Source organism: Podarcis pityusensis (assembly GCF_964106645.2).
Source record: "Podarcis pityusensis genome assembly, chromosome: 14".
NCBI lineage: Eukaryota > Metazoa > Chordata > Lepidosauria > Squamata > Lacertidae > Podarcis > Podarcis pityusensis.
Window position 1 is genome coordinate 47,161,948 of NC_138039.1, and position 14,485 is coordinate 47,176,432.

The following is a 14,485-nucleotide window of genomic DNA, read 5'->3' on the forward strand; positions in this document are numbered from 1 at the left end:
CCATCTCCCGAGGTATCCCCAGATTCCCCCAAGGGCAGGAACGTGCAATACAAACGGAATGAAGAACAAAGCAAGGTCTTTTGACACCTTGAACACACGTATTAAGGCAGAAGCTCCCACCGACTCCTCCATATTATTATTGCTATTGATATGCGCATCCCTAATGGTCTGCTTGCTTGGGAGGGATCTGCAAGCCAGCGCTGTCTTCGAAGGAAGCCCCCCGCCTCTCTCCCCCCCCCCCGTTTCCTCCACCTTTTCAGAAGCAGAAGAGAAACCTGCAGAGCGCCCCCCGCCCCTTCCAGGCAGGCCCCTGGAGCCCCGGCCTGGCCTTGGGGAGCCGCCTGGTGGGAGAGGGCGCGTAGCAGCGGAAGGGCTTCCCCCACCCGCTGGCGGCACGTGGCCCTGGAGGGCCCGGCTGGCCTCGCTCTGTCGCCGGACCCGGAGCTCCCGAGGCGGCGCGGCCAGCAGGGGGAGGCGGCTGCGTCGGGGCGGCCGAGACCTCGCGGGCGGGGAGAGAGGAGGAGGAGGAGGAGGCGCCGAGGAGGCGGAGGCGCTGCAGTAGCAGCGGAGGAGGAGGAGGAGGAAGGCAGACGAGGCGCGCGCTGCTCCGCTCCGCTGTGCCAGGCGAGCAGGCGAGCGAGCAACTGGCTGCTGCGACGGGCGCTATGGGAGACCGAAGCGGCGCGGCGTGGACTCCTTTCCTCGGAGCCGGCCGTGGAGGCGCCCTGCTCCGGCCGCTGACAGGAGCCGCCGCCGCCGTAACCGTACATTGCCCGGTAAGTCGGCGGAGGGACGGCGGAGGGTGGGCCGGGCAGCGCCGCGGAGAGACGCGCAGCTCCGCGCTCGCTCGCTGGCCTGGGAGGCGCCAGGCGGCGGCGGCGGCCCCGGGAGTGAGGCAAGGCAGCCGCCGAGTCCCAAGGGAAGCCAGCCGCCCTCCCGGCGCGTCCCCACGAGGCGGGCGGGAGCAGCGGCGGCACACGCCTCGCCCTTGCCCGCTCCGCGCCGCCGGGGCCAATCCGGGCTGAGCAGGCGCCGCGGCGGGCTTCTTCGCGACCCCGTGGAAGAGGCGCCCAGCCCGCCGCCCTCGGCTTCCAGCTCCTTCGGAGTCTCCTCTCGCGGCAGGTGGGGGGGGGGGGTTAAATGCCGGCGTGGGGCTGGGGGGCTCTCCCACGGTGGAGGTAGTTCCCCCGACTCTTACGTGAGCTGCTGGAGTATGGAGGGGGGAGAGAACCCTTGATGGTGACTTCCAGTGTTAGTGGAGCCCCCCCCCCCGCCAATCGTCTCCGGACGGATCCACGGAGCTTTGCGAAAGAGGCTCTTCCTGAGCGAGGACACATCGAGGGCTGGCGATGGGCAGGCGGCGGCGGTGGACGGAGGAGCAACGTCGAGATGTTGCCCGATGTCAGTTTTCCTTTTGCAAGCTTGCCGAGTTTGGAGGGTCTCCTCGCCGAGGGAGAGCCGGGAGGATTCAGCGCCCCCAGCCCCCTCCCCCGAAAGAGGCGATTGATGGAGCAAAATGGTTTAATGTTGGAGCTCTCGGTCTCCTGCCGGCGAGTTGCGAAGCGGGCAATAGATCAGGGCGCATTAAAAGCAAGCGACGAACTAGTGAGATGGAAAGGACTCCTAATTACCCTTCGGAGTTGACTCCAAAGTAACACCGCAGGAGACAAACATGCCTTCCTAAGCAGGGGAGGGTTTGCTAGGACATTGGCATGGCCCCTTCTCTTTGGTTCAGATCCTTTTGCCCCCAGGGGACAGCTGTGCACACTCATTCTGGACTCTTGTCATCAGAAGCCCCTTTTCTCCGGGTCTGGGAAACCCTGATGCTGCTGGAAGGTGCTGTCAGAGGGTCTCCCCTGAGCCAGTCCCCTGAGCTTGGCCACAGAGTTGTGGGGAGCCTCAGCACCAGCAGGGGCCGGGCTGCTTGGCAGCAATGTGTCTCCACTGCCCCTTGTCACTGTTGGTCAAGAAAAGGGATGGTGGCGGCAGCAGCAGCAGCAGTGGGATGGGACCAAACCACCATCCGGCTGCCCCAGCTCCTCTGCTGTCCTCAAGGTGTCTTCCCAAAAGATTCCTTTCAGTCTCTTGCTTCTGAGTGATATTAGCAAACCATGGAATGTGGCCAAAAGCTGGTTTTGAGCCTAATGTCTACGTCATGTGGCTGCCAACATTGGGGCCCCAAATTCTGTTTCGCATTGTGGCGGGGGGGACCTCCGCTATCACCTGTGTGCAAACCCAGCCTGGACCGGGAGGGGTCTGGCTTCTTCGCACAGAATTGGGTTCCCAGGGTGAATCTGGAAATCTTTTGGCAAGGCTCTTCTGCAGCGGCTGTTATTTCTATATCCTCTTGAGAACATGACTGGAGACACTTATCCATAATGCATCTAATTTTGGCCAGGTGTTGGACCCATGTCAGGTTTTTGTCACCAGAGCTAAAGTCACCCCAAGCATCCTCGGTGGAGCAAGCAGACCCCTGTGATCCAGTGAAGAATCCAGCCCCATCATAGGGCATTGAGTGTATTTGCAGCATGACTCTGCAGTTAGTGGGGATTCATTGATGTGGCCTGTTCTGGTGGCAAGGTGGGGGCGACTAAGAGAGAGCAGTGGACAATATCACTTTCCCCAGAAACTTTCATCATCTTTCTCTGCGTAAACCTTGTGTTGGAGCTTGTAGGTGAGGTGGGAGCTAAAACCAGCTTTGGAGCATGCTTGGAGCCAGAGGGTCAGAGCCCCAGAGGGACATGACAACCCACAGCAAACTGCGCACCTGTTCTTCCGACTTGTGGCTGCAGCTTGGTCCTGGCCTAACAGGGCTGGAGATCAGGCTCAGAGAGGGTTTCAGCTCAGATGCAGACCACTCCAGGGGGGTGCCTGCCTTCTGCTGTGTGGGGTTATCATTCTCCCAGCCAGTTCCTGAGATGGTTGATTATATTCATCTAAGGATTTCTGCTGAAGGAGGTTATGGGTAAGGGCTGCCTATTGATAATCCAATAACAGCTTTCTTCCCCCTCGCCACACCAGTGAGTGGCATGCGCAAGGAAAGGCCAAACCAGTCTCTGGAGTGTGACAACTGAGCACAAAGTTCCTTCTCCTACAGTTCCTCTTGTTTGCCCTGCTCAAGGCAGGGGTCAAGGTCCATCTGGGGACTCTGCTTCCCCTATGGCCACCAAGACTTCTCCCCTGGTTTGGTTCTGCTGTGGGCCAGTCTGAATGGAGCCTTTCCCCCTCTGATGCCTGGGTGTTTGAAATGCATTCACAGTTGTTGTTTTCTGGGACTTGTCACATGCCTTATAACGGTGTACCAAGAGAGACTCCCTACATCTCTTTCCACAAGTCCTGGATATAGCCTATCTGAGAGACGGAGAACTTGGAGCACTCCAGATGATGCTGGCTTCCAGTCTGGGTCAACCTGACCAATGGTCAGGGAAGGCGGAAAATGTAGTCTTGCAACAGACTCCCCCAGCCCTGACACACACTTCATTCAAATGGGTTAAGTCTGCTGAACCCTATTAGTAAAGCTGTCAATATCATGTTAATTGTGCACTGGACATCATGCCAAAAGGCATTCCTGGGAGCCCTTTGCACACTTGTTGAAACGGCAAGTGCTTTGAGCAAATGCAAAACTTCCCTTGGCCAGAATACCCTTGGCATCCTCAGTGTCCCTCTTTCGCTTTCCCTTCTGGCTGAAGAATGTAAATAGCACCAGAGAGAGACTCAAAAGCAGCCAAAGGGTCAGCACCTCTTGGGGTGTTGCTCTTTGGCCTTTAGAAGCTTATTCGTGGTATTCCAGTTTTAAAAATATGCCCCTTTCCTAATAGGGGACAGCTGTCCCCCACTTAAGAGGACATACCATATATATATATATATATATATATATATATATACACACACACACAACAAAAATACATTAAAATGAAATATATATATATTCATTTTAATGTATTTTTGTTGTTGTTTTTCTTTCTTTTCCCCCCTTTTTAGTTGCTAGTAGGTGATGGATATTTGTTTACTTCTATATTTCTTTTCTGTGTGTGATGTATTAAAAGGACATACCCTATTGATGTATTTTGCCAAATTCCCAAAAGATCGGAATTTCCCAAAAATCGCCCCCCATTCCTTCCCTATCTGAATCTCTTAAGCACCCTGCTTGCCCCCACCCACCTGTGGCTTATCTCCCTGAATCTACCTCCTCCTCCTGTACCCATTCATTTGCCCCATATAGAAGAATTCAAAGAGGGATGCTGGCTGTCCTCCCTCGGGCCCAGCGCACTCTTCCCATGATGGCCTTTGTCACTCAGCCAACCACTTCCATTTCAGTTGCAGGGTGCAGCTGGTCCCGGGAGCAGAAGAGGGGCAGGATGGCAGCCCCTGCTACTGCAGATCCCCGTTCGTTCCCCCAAATGAGTCAAGGGGATTTCTTCCCTGAAGAAGCACATGAAGTTGGCCTGGCCAAGCTTTGGCAGAGTCATCCTGCCTGCCATGTTGGGGAGAACATAGTGGGGAAACCGGGGCCACACAGTGAGGAGCAGGTGGGTAAGAGCCCAGAAGCACATGGGTAAGAGGGAGACAATGCCCAAGGGCAGCCCGAGTGAGCAGGGGGGCGTCTGCGTCTCCCATCAGTAAAAAGAGAGATTTCCTGGGTAGAAACACCACACAGCTCCCTTTTAAATCTGAGGATGCTCCAAGCGCCCCCCCCCCCTTCTCTCCTGTGTCACTTATGAATCTTGTTCCTGCATGAGAGAGGAAGCCGGTAGGAAAAAAGCGAGAATGGAATGGGGAGCAATTTTGACTCTCATTGCTGTTTTAATCTATGAGGCTTTTTCCACTCGATTGAGAGATGTGGAAAATTAAAATGTCATTAGAAAGAAAATTAAAATGTCATCCTGAGCATCACTTCCAACGACACCCCTACGGTCAGGATGAGATGTGTCAGTTTAGAAGCTCCTTATTCAGAAACTCCCATTGAAGTCCCATTTTTTGGTAATTTGAAGGCTCTTGACCACATGGAATGCCAAGAGCCACCAGGGTCTGGCACAGACTGCCGAGGCCACCTCATTCCTACCCTTCTGTCATTATATCCTCGTGTTACTGTCTTTTTCAAATGGTGAGTGCCCATCAAAGACCTCATAACCTGTACTTCTGTCTCTTGCTGGTGCTCAGCTCTGCATCCCACCGTAAGTTTTGGTGGGTAGAATTCATTTTGTTGTACATGAAGTCTGTGCTACCAAATGAGAACTGTGTGCCGATGAGCTTTTCTGAGATCTACCTTGGATTTCTTGACTCCTTATTGACTTCTGTGCTCCGCTGAACTCTCCTTAATCTTTCCCATGGTTAGGAAAGCACGAATGGGTTGGGGGCTGGGCTGGGAGCAGCTAGATGTATGCAACCTCTGCCTTTTTCCTGGGCCTTGCAAGCCTTGTGGCTAAATTGCAAGCACTGGTAGGTCCGTTATGGGAAGCTGCTTGCAGCAGAACAAATGAGATATTTCTGAATGAGCTGTTTTGACTCAGACAATCATTTCAGGTGTTCAGTTGTTTACAAGACAAATGCTTGGAAACCGTATTTAAAAATCTTGGTACTAAACACTGTAAAGTTAATTGCAAAAATCAATTTTTTGCACCCTGCATTAAAATAGTGGGGAAAGGATAAATCTCAAGGATTAATATTATCCACAGGGTTGACAGGACAAGACTGTAACAGCTTCTGAAGGGGGGTGGTGGGGGGTGTCAGCAGCCTTGTTAGTCTGGCAGCAAAAACAGCCCAAAGGCCTTCAGACACCTGGAAGGCAGACATGCTGCTTATTGTATAAGCTTTGTGGACACCCATGTCTGCTTCATCAGAAGCAAGCTTGTTTCCTGATACATTTGTGCGTCTTGAAGGGTCTTTTGCTTGCTTCCTGCATGGCCTGAGAGCTGCCGTTCTTTCGCTGCCTGCAGTTGCACATTGCATAACCATCCTTCGCATCGCCGGAGTCAGCGGTGGTGCCTGGCTGCAGGAAGTGCTCTTTGGCTGCTCTCGTTCTAGCCGATGCGAAGGGCAGAACAGCTGAACTGTAAGAATCCGTAGGCAGAGGGGGAAAGCACCAGCCAAGCTGGCGACTGGCTGAGTTTGCAGAAAGATATCTCAGGGTCCAAAAACTCTGGGGTGTCTTTTTTAAAAAAAAGAAAGTTACGCATGTACAAGTATCCCTACACGTCCTCTGTGTACTTCTCAAAGCAATTACTTGTACGCAGTCTCTTGGATTTAATGTGCCTACCCCATGATGTCTTCTGAGCGAAAGGGCTGCGCGTACTTCAGTCTTGCTGAATTTAGTCAAATTTGTTTCCAAGTAGGTAGGAGCTAACAGCCTTTCCTCCGCCTCCTAGTCAAGATCCCTCTTAACTCTAAAGCTTTGAGGTCTGAGTGTAGCAAAGTGTGCCATGAAAACTTCTTGCATGAAATAACTTCCTCTTGATCAGCTTTTCATGTTTAGTTTGGAAGTCAGATTTCAGCAGTGAAGTTTCTCCTAAGATCAATGGCCTGTATTAATATGCATTCAAGAAAAGCCGATTCTTCAAATGTATCAGTTTCATTCTTTAAAATCCCATATTGCAAAATGTCAGGTGTTGTGAGCAAGTGTCCAGCATTTCTTGGGCACGTATGTGAAATTGAAAATTTTGGTTTGGGAGCCATAGTAACACCTCTGCTTTCCTTCTAGATGCTGCAGAGAGCGATGGGGATCAGGACCCAAATTTGCTTCACCTGTGGACCTCCCTCAGGAATTGGTTTCTACTGATTTGCTGTCAGACTATACAGAAACGGTGCCAGCGCCCAGGATTAGCCCTTGCCACTGTCAGCGCGATGACCGCCTGAAGACTGTGTTGGAAACCAGCATTCTCATGGATAGAAAATTGCCATCTCTGTGGGAAAAGGCCCACTGAAATCACCCTCCATGGTTTCTGCTCTCTTTAAGAGCCTGATCTCTTCCTACATATATAAGATTTACAAAGGAATGTTTACAAAGAAATTGGGCAATAGTACAAAGAAGAAAGAGAGCTGTCAAAGCAAACACGAACAAGAAGTTCCCCAGGTTGGGCACATAAAGAATCCCAAGTTCTCAAACACTTTGAAAAGCACGGTCAAAAAGATCGCCAAGTGCTCCTCTGCCCGTAATTTGTCCATCGAAGAGGAGGAAGGCAACAAAGAATTCTCCCTCTCCCCGACCTTCAGCTATCGGGTGGCAATTGCAAACGGACTGCAGAAGGGTGTTTTCTTGACAAATAACAATGAAGACCCATTCCAAGATCTATCTTCCAACGAGAGCTCGTATTCAGAGTCCTTAAGCGAAGTCAAGGGCCCGAGTAAGGACCAAGCGTATTCGTCCCACACGATGCCGGTGAGACGCAACCGGAAGAGCCTGAACAGCCTCGCCCCCTCAGACGGGAGCTCTGATGGCGAGCGCACTTTGCACAGCTTGAAGCTCGGGGCCTTGCGGAAGCTGCGGAAATGGAAGAAGAGCCAGGAGTGCGTTTCCTCGGACTCCGAGCTCAGCACATGGAAGAAGACCTGGGGCCTCAGGAGCAAGTCCTTGGACAGAACAGCTCGGGCCCCCAAGTCCAGCGCCCTCGAACCCAGCTTCAGTTCCACAGGCTGTATCAGCCAGACCCACGATGTGATGGAAATGATTTTCAAGGAGCTCCAGGGAATCAGCCAGATTGAAACCGAGCTCTCTGAGCTGCGGGGGCACGTCAACGCCTTGAAGCAGTCCATTGATGAGATCTCCAGCAGTGTGGAAGTCGTCCAGAGCGAGATCGAGCAGTTGCGGACGGGCTTCGTCCAGTCCAGAAGGGAGACGAGAGACATCCATGATTACATCAAACAGATTGGGCACACGGGAAGCAAAGCCAGCCTGAGGTTTCTCAATGTCCCGGAAGAGAAGTTTGAAAATGTTGAGCATGTGGTGTGTAGAATTCTAGTGGAGAAAATGGGGTTTTCTGAAAGCCCCAATCCTGTGAAGATAGAATTTGCCCAGCGGGTGGGGCACCACAGGGAATGCCCCAACGCCAAGCCCAGACCCATTCTTGTGTACTTTGAAACGCCCCAGCAAAGAGATTTAGTTTTGAAAAAATCTTACAAGCTCAAAGGAACTGGCATTGGGGTTTCAACCGATATCATCTCTCACGAGACTAAAGAGAGAAAGGACAGAAGTCTGCCTTCATCGCAGACGTACGAGAGCATGGACATGAAACTGCTGCCCGTTGACCTCAAAACTAAAAGGCATGCTTGGGAATCTCCTGACAGCAGCGACAGGGAACTGGAATCGGATATAAACCGGAACAGTTATGCAAAGATATCCAAATCGGCACCACAAATGAAAAGAAGTACCACAAAGGCAAGAGAGGAGTCTTCAAATAGCAGAATCCTTAAAGGAGCTGCAGATGGTAACACTGTCCCAAACAAAATAAATTATAATGAAGAGTCACCAGGGGCTGAGAGCCTACAAGCAGAGTCCAAGGGCGGCTGTTACTCCAGCATGACCCCTCTCTGGCAGTCGCAGAATGACTTTGGAACGCTTAAGCTCAGCCGTTCTGAATCTGACTTTACTAAACTCTGCCAGTCATACTCCGAAGACTTTTCAGAGAATCAGTACTTCAGCAGAACCAATGGCAGCTCTCTCTTGTCTTCCTCTGATCGAGAACTCTGGCAGAGGACACATGATGACCCATCCAGCTGGGGGGGTGGTTCACAAGAGCAGACGTTCAGTCAAGGTGGCCACCCCTACAGGGTTGAGAATGAAGCGGAGAACACAGAAACGGTTGACAGTGGGCTCAGCAATGGGATCATGTGTGCGTCTGGAGACAGGAGTCATTACAGCAACTCTCAAGTCTCCTTAGAAGATGATCTTTCGCCATGGAAAGACTGGAATCAGCTGGAACAGAACACGGACTTGGGGTTAGATTCGTCAACACAAGAAGTTTTGGCTTATGACTTGAGTAGCTCTTCTGACCAACAGGTAGACTATGGTCAGATTTCTGACCTCCAGTATGACACAGAAAGTTATGATTTCGCCCTGGATAGCAACTCTCCCTCTGGCCCACAGTTCAGTAACGAAGCCGAGAGCCAGTGGATTGGCCAGTATGACGACTACCAGGAGACCAATGCCAACACTCTGTATCAGAACCAGAACAGGAAGCCCATGATGTACCGAAGCCAAAGTGAGCTTCCAAGTGACGACTCTGAGGAAGCCCCTCCTAAGTCTTGGCATAGCAGGCTGAGCATTGACCTTTCGGACAAGACATTCAGCTTTCCTAAATTTGGAAACACTCTGCAGCGGGCCAGGTCAGCCTTGGAAGTGGTATGGAATAAAAGCACACAGAGTCTGAGTGGATACGAGGACAGCGGGTCATCTTTTATGGGGAGGTTTCGGACTTTGTCCCAATCCACTGCTAACGAATCCAGCACAACCCTGGATTCAGACGTTTACACAGAGCCTTATTACTACAAAGCCGAGGATGAGGAAGACTACAGTGAGCCAGCTGGAGAGAATGAAACGGATTATGTGGAAGTCATGGAGCAAGTTCTTGCTAAACTGGAGAACAGAACTAGTACCAATGAATCGGAGGAACTGGTCCAGGAATACGAGCCAGAGCAGACTCCGTACGAAAGCCCTTGCGCTGTTTCGCAAGAGGATGACACTCCTGACGGCTATTTCGATGCCGGTGTGGTTGGTGGTGATGTGATGGAATTCACAGAGGATACAGTTGTTGAAACAGAAGCAGAAGCGCAGGAAGATGAAAATCAAAATGTCCCCGAAGTCCCTGTTCAGATGCCAGTGAAAAAAACAATTCGGCCTTCTTTCAAAGAAGCTGCTTTGAAGGCTTACAGGAAGCAGATGAGTGAGCTGGAGGAGAAGATCCTTGCTGGAGGTACAGCACTTTTGACATTCTTAAATGCATAAGTGTGTATTTGTGTGTATCTATACATATGTAAAAAGCAAACACACACATCACTAAAGAACGTGCCTTGGGTTCTGTAGGCGCTGCTATTTCTCCTGTGGAATTCTGTATCACAGAAACTATTTAACTTAAGGAAGAAGAAATGATGCTGGTTTCAGTAGGGGAATTTTGTAGCTTAACCCAAACATGACTAGTCGTCCGACCTAATCCACAATTCAGTTAAATCCAAAGAGTTCAGATGCTTCATCCCATTGGAATTGATTCAGTAAATTGGCTTAAATCCATCCAAGTGTGGCTAACTGAATTGTAAATCAAACTGTTTGCATGTGTCCCCAAAAAAGAATTTCTTGATGGTTGAAATGTTATCCTTCTTAATGTATCTAGCTCTGTCTTGAAGTGATGAATGCTTTACATATCATGTACTCAAACCCCTTCTAAAGTGCAGGATGGGAGCATCCTCATTCTGGAATCTTTTCTGTAAAAAACAACAACAAAAAACCTGTGGGAGTTCTAGAACTGATTTCTCAAGATCTTTTTGGCCTGTCCAATTCATCGAACAATTAGCTGTCATTTACTTAACAATAAGTGTTCCAGATTGTGTCCTAAGAAGAAAAGGAGATCTGACATGCAAGAGAGGGAAATAAATGGTGTGCTTGTCCAGCAGAGATCAAAGAGGCTTCAGGAGAACTTTTAGGCCTTCAAACATTCCCTGAGCATCAGACCCTAATAGGGGACATGCTCCTATGGCTCTTTTCCATGGGGCCTCCAATTTATCAAATGCTCAGTTGGTTGAATGCCTTTGATGCGCTTTGGTTGAATGCCTTTGATGCCTTTGATGCAAAATTTTCTGGGGTTGCCTCCCCCAATCTGCCAATACGGCAGATGACTCCCTTGAGTTGCCGTATAGTGACATCTTTGCTCAGAAGGTTTTTAGTTCTGTTGAGCCAGAAGTCATCTCTTCTCCTGCAGCCTCAATTTTTGGGGTTGCGGAAGAGGAGAGAAGTGCTCTGTTGCATTTTGCTGTTCTAGGCCAGCCACATTGACATGGTTTTTCAGGTTGGAGCTATGCGTGTTTTCCTACAGCTTTCAATCAAACCTTGCATTTTCATAAGGTGGAGTGTTGTAATGGGTCAAGAGACAAGCTGTGTGAAAGAAAACCCTGTCTTTTCTGTTGGGATCCCCTTTCTGACTTCAGAGCTGCAGTGGCCCTGAATGTGGGTGGGCGGCCCATGTTTCCCAGAACATCTCTTCCCAGGCAGGGGAGCTTCACCAAGCATAAACCATTGGGGGGGCGAGCTCAGGGGCTGCACAGCCTCCTTTTCCCAAGCAGGTCTGCTGGTGCTCACTTTGCACAGTGGTGAGGTTGGGCCCCTCGCTTTGACAGGCTGCCCCCCTTCTTGAAACAAGCAGGATTGGCCCTAGAGGGGGAGCTGCACCTTGCACTTATTGGACCCAACAGGAGACTGCTGTGGGGAGGGCTCCTGTGAGTCCAGAATATCTGGAGGCCACCAGGTTCATGGGGGTTCAGAGGAAGAGACCAATGGAGCAAAATTTTCTGGGGTTGCCTCCCCCAATCTGCCAATACGGCAGATGACTCCCTTGAGTTGCTGTATAGCGATGTCTTCGCTCAGAAGGTTTTTAGTTCTCTTGAGCCAGAAGTCATCTCTTCTCCTGCAGCCTCAATCTATGCAAACAGTCTTGGCTGCCCCCCTCCCCACTGCCCAGCCCCAATCCATAACGGCAAAGCATCTCAGGACATGGGTCCAGGAACTTGAGCTCTGCTGATGTAAACAAGCCGCCAAGGGGGATTCTGGAGGTGTGGTGGAAATGTCCAGGTGGGAGGTGCTGAGCTGGATCCGGAGCGGCCTCCATGTGGCTTAATCTTCTGTGTCACTGCTTGATCTTCATGTGAAACTGGCCACGGTCAGCCTCCCAGCTGAGATGAGAGGCTGGGATGATGCATCTCTCCCTCTCTTGTCTGCTGTGGTCCATGCCGGATTCTTCCTCAGGGCTGGTGGAGGACATGGGTGGCCTTCAGATCTCCATGGATTCTGTGACATTCATCTCACAGCCAAACAAAGGGGTGTGTGTTGTTTTTGGAGCCATTGATTGGCTAAGGTTTCTTTGCAACCATGGGCATCATCACTGTAGCTTTGCCCAGCTCTTTTAAATACCGAGTGGGGATGGAGGGGATCTTCTAGACCAGGGGTCCCCCAACTAAGGCCCGTGGGCCGGATAAGGCCTGAGGGACTCGTTTATCCGGCCCACGGTGACTGCCACCGCCTGCTCTTACCAGCACTGCGCTGTGCGGCTGCCCACTTCTGGGTCAGAGGAGCACTGGAAATAGCTTATGCACATGCATAAGCTTTATTTGTGCATGCGCAAGCATTATTTGTGCATGTGCAAGTGTTATTTGTGCATGCGCAAGCATTATTTGTGCATGTGCAAGTGTTATTTGTGCATGCGCAAGCATTATTTCCTGTGCACATCCAGGTTGGAGGAGTCCCGTGCACATGCGCACACACTATTTCCGGTGCTCCTCCAACCTGGTAGTGCACCGGAAATAGCGTGTGCACATGCGTATGGGCACATGCTCCCCCGCCCTCCGGCCCACCACACGATCGGCGCTGGAGACGCCGGCCCGAGGCGCGCTGAGTTTGCTGACCCCTGTTCTAGACTGTGTTCTAGGCAGGGCTTGGGTGGCCCTTTCTTTCTTCCTGCAGGCAATGATACTTCCCTGCATTCTGGCCTCTGATGCCTGTGCAATCTTTCAGTCTCTGCATGTTTGTGCAGTGAGGCATCTCAGTCTACTCCACTTGGGAGTGTGTTGTGAAGCAGCGGGAAGCCGCACCTGAGGGTGGTGGGAACCCGGTTCTGATGAAGCGGTGGTGACTTCCTTGCTGGGATCCTGTGTCCTGCGAGGCTTGCTGGGAGCAACTCAGCTTCAAAAGGCACCAGGATCCCACTCTGCCTGCCGACTTGGTGCCCTCCGGCTGTTGATGGACTACAACTCCCAGCATGCCTGGCTATTGGCCCTGCTAGCTGGGGCTGATAGGAGTCCAACACCCTCTGGAGGGTACCAGGCTAGGGAAAACTGCTCTCTGCTCTGGGAATGAATGGCTGGAGGACTCAGACGCTGATTTGTTGCACTTCATTATCTCCACTTGCAAGCCCTGGGGTGGTGGTGCGTTGCCCCCTGTCCGACTGTCTCTTGCTACTCTCCCATCCTCCCCAAAGCCATGGTTGAATCTTGCTTCTCCTCTTCAGGCTGCTGTTCCTTCCTTGCAACTGCCGTTCTCTGGCCTCTCTGGCACTCCCCTCTCTGGGAAGTACCAGCCTGCCTCCTCTGCTTCCATCTCCTCCTCTTCCACACTGTCTCTTTCGCTCCTCTCTCCTTTGTTTCTGCCTCCTCACCCAGATTCCTTTCTCTCCTTCCTGCTGTCCCTCTGCAGCCAGGCTCCCTTGGATGTGGCCATATCCTTGTCGTTTTGCTCATCATTCATCTTCCTCCTCCTTCTCACTGTCCCTCTTTGCCAGCCCCTTTCAGCTTGCTCCCTTGTTGGGTCAGGTGAACAACCCAAGGCCCACTAAGTCTTGCTCCCAGTGAGCCTTTCTGAAAGGGGCTTGTCTTCCCCTCTCATCCCATAGCTGATGAAATCACAGAGGATGCTTGGAACCTGCAGGCCAGTGTGCCACTTTCATCTGGAATCTGCAATCTACAGATGTTCATCGCATCTGCAGTTCTTTGGATTCCAGGGGCATCTCAGTCTGGGGGATGTTATGGACCTCATTTTTGGTTTCAGCTTCCTGGTCCTGGCTTGTTGCTGCTCCACATCCCCATCATACTCCTTCACGTGTGCAACAGCTGCCTCCCTTCCGTGTCTTCAGTCCCCAACCCTTTTTGCATTGGGGAGTTATGGCTTTCCTCCTTACATAAGACTCAAGAGGGGCTGGCCCTAGGAAATGGGCTGAGCAATGGGTACCCTGCCCTGCCCGCTACTGAGACGTCAGGAGGCCATGAGGTCCAGCTGGGTTTCAGTTCTTCTATTTCATAATAACAAAATGAAACAGCACAACAGTACCAGATATAACAACATGCAAAGATCAGGGCCTCCGCAGCCCATTTTCCAGACCAATTTCAGTCCTATTTTATTCAAAGAAGTGCCCCTGTGCTGAGAGCAAGGCTCACGGGTGGCAGCAGAGCCTCCTTTCAAGTCTGGCTGTCGCCATGGCCTGTTTGGCTTACCTGGCTGGCAGACCAACCTGTGCCCTGGCCTGAATACAGGCACTCCATCAAAAGCGTGCGATGGGATTTGTGGAACACAGGCCAGGCTCTTTGGCCAGGGATTTTCAGGGCAAAATGAGAATTCAGAAAAACTTGGCCATAGAGTTCCAAAGATGCTTTGAGTGACCCAATGATGGGACAGTTCATAGAATTGTAGAGTTGGAAGGAACTCCGAGGGTCATCTAGTCCAACCCTCTACAATGCAAGAGTCTCAGCTAAAGCCTCCATTTGCGCTTCCATGGTAGATTTCTGTGCAGATCTGGTA

General features: G+C 51.4%; 1 protein-coding gene across 1 annotated transcript in view; it reads left to right on the forward strand.

Moving 5' to 3' along the window:
- Positions 1-574: 574 nt before the first annotated feature.
- Positions 575-14,485, forward strand: part of UNC13C (unc-13 homolog C) — a 138,725-nt gene continuing 124,814 nt past the window's right edge. The window contains exons 1-2 of the mRNA XM_080980617.1: positions 575-776; positions 6,698-9,905. Of these exons, the coding sequence (XP_080836743.1) occupies positions 6,932-9,905 (2,974 nt within the window). The 5' untranslated portion in view covers positions 575-776; positions 6,698-6,931. The remainder of the gene's footprint in view (positions 777-6,697; positions 9,906-14,485) is intronic.